At 38.7% G+C, this 7,237-nt stretch overlaps 1 protein-coding gene across 1 annotated transcript in view; it reads left to right on the forward strand.

Annotated features, from left to right (window-relative positions):
* The window catches only part of PPP1R42 (protein phosphatase 1 regulatory subunit 42), a 28,928-nt gene extending 22,302 nt beyond the window's left edge, over window positions 1-6,626 (forward strand). The window contains exon 9 of the mRNA XM_071553088.1: window positions 4,879-6,626. Coding sequence (XP_071409189.1) covers window positions 4,879-4,911 — 33 coding nt within the window. The 3' untranslated portion in view covers window positions 4,912-6,626. The remainder of the gene's footprint in view (window positions 1-4,878) is intronic.
* The last annotated feature ends 611 nt before the right edge of the window (window positions 6,627-7,237 follow it).

Here is a 7,237-nt window from a genome sequence, read left to right on the forward strand (position 1 = left end):
GGCATTAAATACCTTTTAACCTACATCTTAGATCCACTGAGGATTGCATGCAGCTTGAACAATGAAAAAAGCCAGTTATTACTAGATTACTGAAATATGTCATTAATCTTTCTTTTGTGATGATATAACAAAAATAGCAATTTTATATTGAATTCTAAGTTAGTTTTGAACATTTAGAGAAAATTATAGGTATTGGCAGGAAGTAATTAAAAGAAAACAAATCACTTAACTATTTTAAAGATACTTAATACCTTCCAATGGGATACATCATTATTACTTTTCCCTGAGTGGCGAAGTCGTTGAAATTTTGATGTTGTAAACTTAATTTGTAACCAGCAGTTTCTGCCCACATTTCCTTACTCATGGAATTAAATATTGTAGGTATTTGTAGCAACTTGGAATCTGGTGGGAAAGTCCCCTTTTGTCTCTCCAGGATGTGTTGTGGGATTGGCAGTATGGTAATATCTTTAAATTACAGAGCCAGCGTGTAATGAGGACCCTGGACTGTGTCAACTAATCATTAAGCATTCTGCTGCTACCATAGACATCCTGCATAGTTCAAGTTCTAGTCCAAATGAAAGGAACTTGCAGTGAGCAATTTTAGTTCCACCTCTTTTTAGCTCTTCTTGTATCAACATTGTATTTAATTAGTCAAATATTTATACATGCCTTGAGTTTCGGTGATTTGCGTGGTCTGAACTCTGCACAGGATAATGTATATTTGATAACAGGTAGGAATGTACTTATTCTGCATGTCTGCTGAGCTTTTGTTTATGTGAATCTAACTAGAATTATAATAAGTAGAATTAAGACCTATTATATGACAGATTTCTGGGGAGGGCTGATACCGAGATTTTAATGATGTATATACTCAAAACACAAGCTTTACAATTATATACTTATTTCACATTACAGAACATAGTTCTCTCATTCTAGAGGTCAGTGGGGAAATATATTACCTCCAGGTAATCTTAATCTTGTTCTCTTACTGAATATCAATTTCAAATAATATGAAAATTCAAAAATAAAACTGTCCTCAGCCTTGGCTTCAGGAAAAGGAGAAGTACAGAGTTAAGATACAAACCCATGCAGTTTTAGTTGCAGACTCTGGAGCTCGTTTTAGCTGCTGAAAAGCCTACAAGCACTCCAAATGTATTCAGAATTAGGTGCATTAAATATTTGGAGATAGAGCTGGAGTGCTTTGGCAGAGCCCAGAGCATGTTTTGAATGGACATGGAGTGCCTTTTCCAGCAGCTACAGCCCATCTCACTGCCTTTCCCTGGTGTTGAAGGAAAAGTGTAAACATCTCCTTAGTGAGGCCTGAAAATATCAATCAGCATTTAGTGATGAAGGCTGGGGAAGAGAAATGTAAGGAATTTGCTTGCCATTGAATTATTCAGCCATGACATAGGATATGAAAGGAGTCACTGCAATGCTTGATAAAGTGTAAGGATGAAGAGATAAAGTGAATTTCTGAAACTAAATAGTGTTGCTGAAGCAGAGCCATTTGAATAAGGTCAAGTATTAGCAGTTTCTGGTTACTGTGACTCATGTAAGGTCTCAGCAGGCAATTCAGCCAAGGTAGTGGTTAGTTCTATTTTTATTTTTCTGGAGAATATACACTACAGTGTTTTGCAGGATCATAATTAACGTTAGAGTAAGTGTGTACCTACATGGAATTTGTTGTATTCATGTTTACAGCCCCAATGAATGTGGTGTTGGATGATTCTGCCCATGATCATTCATACTCTGTTTAGCAGGAAAAGTATAACTGTCATCACAAACATGCAAGATGATAAACTTGGTAATTGAAAAAAACAACATAGAAGAAGTAGTTCTAATATATGCCAAATCTGTAGTAGATGGCACATCATTCAGTGACCTAAAGGCAGTGAAACAAGTCATCCCTTTTTGGCCATGGTCATGCCTCCCCACTCCAGTTCTCTGTGCTGCTGGCCAAAATTGAGAGGGAAAAAAACGTAAACCACGCTAACAACACATGCATTGATAGACCCCCTGTGCCCTTGAAAAGAATAAATGCTTTTCAAATTGCAGAGAGTGAGCTCACATCTCCTGGTGAGCAGATTGCCAGCTAGAGCGAGCGTACTCCTACATGTCTGGCTGACCAGATATCGGATAGACACATTCTTGACCGGCAGTCTGGCAGGAACACATTTGCATGGAATAGTCTGCTCCCTTTTCCAGGAGATACAGGGTATTTCCTGGACATTGAGAAGGCCAAATGGCACGTGCAGCTTGTCAGCCAATGGGTCAGAAAATTACCGAGGCACATCTGGGTCTGCAGCCTGTTGTTTGCTATCGAGAACATCATAACCAAGACTGTTTGAAACCTTCTACATAATGAACATGAACAGTTAGAATCATTTAGGTTGGAAAAGGTCCTTAAGATCATCAAGTCCAAGTGTAGGTCAGTAACATTTTAAATGGAATGCAGAAAGAGAGGGAGGACTTCTCAGTGATTTCAGAGTGAGATGAATCTTGTAACCTGCTCCATCAAAATTGTATCAGGAATGAAATACTATTTTAGGATGTTAAACAAAAAGCAAACTCAAATCTTTGCATACCTATTTTTCAGGTGTTACATGTTTACCCTAATAGTTAATTAGATAAACAAAACATTCAGTATGCAGTGTTTATTTTTTCCTGTCCTTAGATCTTTACTGTCAGTATTTTTAGACTACTGTTGAGATAAATACTAAAAACTTCATAATATTTTGGTTTGCTCCATTAGCATTGCACATTTTTTATTGTGTGACTAATTTACACAATTACAAAAATCACTTCTATAAAACACACGTATGAAGCAAATGAACAAAGTCAAGAAGTCATGCTGTGTTTTCAGGTTTTTAAAATACATACCTGCATGGGAGATTTAAAAAGTAATTTGAAGTTAAAATAAAGACTGTGGTTTGAATAGGGATATATAAATAACTTCTGTAATACTCTCAGTATAACTCAGTTTAAGGCAGTTCCACTGATGTAGTTGACTGCAATGATAGAAACACTTTCCATATTTGCCTTCCTGTATTCTGTCACACATTGGATAGGAATGCTCCCCTATCTTAAAAGTTGAAAGTAGCTGCTTTAACAAACCTGAGGTGAAAACTCAGTCATTGTGCCCTCATCCAGCAAGGTGAGTTGCTACATTTTGGAGGAAGCATTCCAGTTACTAATGCCTTAGTAGCAGCTATTCCTCCTCAAATTCACTTCCAGCACCTTGGGATGCATTCCATCCAGTTGCAAAGACTTGGATATGTCATATTTGCCTTAGTGGTTCCTAAATCGATATTGTCTACTCTTGGTAGTATTTCTCTCAACAAAAACTGTTCGTAGGACCCAGATGTGAGACCAGGCCTTGCCAGTAGAGATTCTGGTGTTTTTAGAGTTTCCACAGTACTGTTGGTGTGTTTTAAGTACTGAAAGGAAAAAAAAGGTATCAGTGCCTGAACACCTCCCCTTGGTACTACTCTGACTGCAGTCAGAATATATGGATAAATACATAAGCTTTGTAATCACTGTGTACACACATAGTGTTTGAGTTACTGATCTGAAGTTCATGTTTGAACTTTAGATCCCTAACCAATGAAAAAATCCCTTTTCTTAAATACCACATTAAAAACTGTGCAAGGCGTAAGTTAATTTAGCACCATATTATTTCTTTATATATGCAGGTATAAAGCATAGGACTGCCTGTGTACAGCTATAAAAGCCACACAATTGAAAAGTTCTAAGATAGGGGCAGAAAGGGGAAAAAATAGCCAGAAAATTGTCAGTGTTCAAGATGTGCCCACTGATTTCTCAGGATGAGGATTCAGATACATGATCTGTTAATATGGGATAGTATGTGATTGTACTCAGAGTGTAACCGGTAAAAAAAAGCTGGATCTGAAAGACTCTTCCCTGTTTTTCTTAACGATTTTTTATCCTGATGTAGTGAGCAAGTAGCTATCCTGACTAACAGAGCTCTGGGAAGAATCGATTACTATGCAAACCTGCTTATTTACAGCCACAGAATGATAAATGTTACATATTATAACTGGAAACAATACTTTTTACAGTAAGATTTTATTTGAAGTCACAGGAATTTGAAGAATTTTAGGCGTTCACTGCTAAAAAAATGTATTTGAACTTCTTCAAATAAATAACATTGTAACCAGAGAGTACAGAAATTACTGACTACATCTTTCTGTTCTTTTAATTCTGAGCAGATTTAATTGCTGCATCAAAACCAAGATAAATCCAAGCTAGTTTTGAAATGAGCCATGTAATAGACTAATACTTTAAATCACAAAGAAGCAATAAGCTCTTCCTTTCTTGAAGAGTTAATATATTAGACTGCCATAGTAATAACTAACTACATGTCCAGTAAAGTTGAGTATAATCAGTTACACTTAGTTTGTAAAAAATGTTTTGGGATAAAAGTTTGAGTCCTGTCTCATTTCATTTATATGAGAAATTGCTTTGATTAATACTAGGATTTTGTTTCTTATGGAACTTGAAAATTATCAGTATTTGATACAAATTTATGTGGAAAAAAGCTAACTATCACCATTTTTATCTATGGAAAAAGTCAGTCAATTTTGTACAAAAGGAATGTCCCAAATGGTCAATTTATGTCCATTCAGAATATCCTGGCCCCAGGTTTGGCACTGGAAAAAAAATAACAAAAGAGTTTTCACTGCACTAGCCAATAACCTCGCAATAGGTAAAGGCCTTTGTTTTCATCAGCAGCTTTTGTTAATACTACTTACATATTTTGTAGAAATGTTGAGGCGTCCCACAAAGAGTTAATGATGACAGAAGCAATAGGGACTTTTGTGTGTTTGTGACGTGTCTTCTCTGATCTCTCTAATGTAGGTTGAGGAGGCATCTAAAGTGAAGAAAAGTTGAAGAAAGTGAAGAAGAAAGTTGAATTCTAAACGACAGAAGTTACAAGATATGAAGATTTGGCCATTATTGTTTTTCCCCTCAAAGCGTACAAAGAAAGGTACTGGTGTCTCTAAGGACATGATATCTGTGTCTTTTTCATCTCAAACCCAGACAAAACTAAGTATGTGTAACTTCACACTGCCTTCTAAGAACATTCAGAAAAATAAGGGGACCTCTTATTTCTTTAGAAGCAATAGAAGCCATACTTTGTATCAAAAGCACATAGAAACATCAGCACGTGTGAGGCTGAACTGATTGCCTAGTTCTTAAACTTCCTCAAGAAATGAGCTGGTTTTAGCCAATATCTTGCCCAGTAGCTACTTCTTTCCATATATGACACTCAGCAATTGTGCAGAGGCATGTACATGGTAGAGGCAAAGAATCATTAAGGTTGGAAAAGACCTCTGATATTAGTGCAACCATTAACCTAACACTGCTATGTTCACCACTAAACCATGTCCCCAAGCACCATGTCTACAGATTTTTTGACAATTCCATGGATGGTGATTCCACCACTTCCCTGGGCAGCCTATTCCACTAGACCACCCTTTCAATGAAGAAATTTTTCCTAACACCACATCCAAACCTCCCCTGGTGGAACTTGAGGCCATTTCCTCTTGTCCTATCACTTGTTACTTGAGAGAAAAGACCAACCTCCACCTGTCTACAACCCCCTTTCAAACAGTTGTGGAGGGTGATTCGGTGCACCCTGAGCCTCCTTTTCTCAAGACCAAACAACCCCAGTTCCCTCAGCCACATCTCTTAAGATTTGTGCTCTGGACACTTCACCAGCTCCACTGCCTTTCTCTGGATATGCTCCAGCACCTCAGTGCCCTTCTTGTAGTGAGGGGCCCAAAACTGGACACAGTGTGGCCTCACCAGTGCCAAGGACAGGGGGACCATCGTTGCCCTGGGCCTGCTGGCCACACTATTTCTGATCCAAGCCAGGATGCCATTGGCCTTCTTGGCCACCTGAGCACACTGCTGGCTTATGATCAGCCAGCTGTTGACCAGCACCCCCAGGTGTTTTCCTGCTGGACAACTTCCCAGCCACTCTGCCCCCAGCCTGTAGCCTGTTGTTGTGACCCAGGTGTAGGACCCAGCACTTGGCCTTGTTCCTCATACATGTGTTCCTCACTTCAAGCAGAAATGAGTTATTAGCACATGATTTTTGAGAAGATCTGTAGGCCTAAAAAATAATTTCCATCATCTGGATTTTTCCAAGTTCTGGTGAATAATGTGAAACAGTTAGGAGAGAAGACTCAAGAAGATTAATGATGTCTGTGCTGATTAACTTTTGGATTGGGAGTACTACACATTAATTTAAATTAAAATTCTGTTTTAAGTAACTGAGAGTTAAGTTTGGCTGCTTTGCACTAGTTTGAGTAATTAAATGAATGCTCAGGACTTCTGATATAGGAAAATTCCAAACCTACAGTTAAGGAAAGGAAAGCCTAGTTTACAAATTGCCCCAGGAAAGAAACCTTTCCTAATCCAGTTTATGAATGTCAGCTCAGCATTTTACATGTAAGACCCTCTGTGAAATAAGAAAGGAATTTTTCCTGAATAAGGAAATCAGGATCTGTCTTTTTGCATACAGTGTTTTGTATATTTTGTTATTGGTTGTAAAGATAATTTGGTAGAGTTGATTCAAATAAATGTAACTTCTGCATGGATTTTCCCCTTGAATAGCAAGATCTTTGTCTTACTTATAAAGGACCAGATTTCCAAAGCTGAGGTAGTAAGTGAGTGTTGCTGTAACCCTGAGGTGCTATGGGCTTCCATTAAAGTGTTGTGGTTTAACCCCAGCCAACAACTAAGCCCCACACAGCTGCTCGCTCTCTCCTACACCAGTAGGATCAGGGAGAGAATTGGAGAAGTAACAGCTAGGAAACTCCTGGGCTGAGATAAAGACAGTTCAGTAGGGAAAGAAAAAGCTCCACATGCAAGCAAAGCAAACCAAGGAATTCATTCACTGCTTCCCATGGACAGGTAGGTGTTCAGCCATCCCCAGGAAAACAGCATCCCATCATGTGCTGTGGGTGCTTGGGAAGACAAACACCAAACATCCAAACATCTCCCCAGTTCCTGCTCCTTCCCCCTACTTCATATACTGAGCATGATGTCATATGGCATGGAATATCCCTGTGGTCATTCGGGGTCAGCTGTCCCAGCACTCCCAGTCTCCTCACCAGCATGGCAGCACAAAAAGCAGAAAAGGCCTTGGCTCTGTGTAAGCCCAGCACAGCAATAACAAAAACATCACAACCCTGTGCTCAGCACAAAT

Source organism: Pithys albifrons, chromosome 4 (genome assembly GCF_047495875.1).
Source record: "Pithys albifrons albifrons isolate INPA30051 chromosome 4, PitAlb_v1, whole genome shotgun sequence".
NCBI lineage: Eukaryota > Metazoa > Chordata > Aves > Passeriformes > Thamnophilidae > Pithys > Pithys albifrons.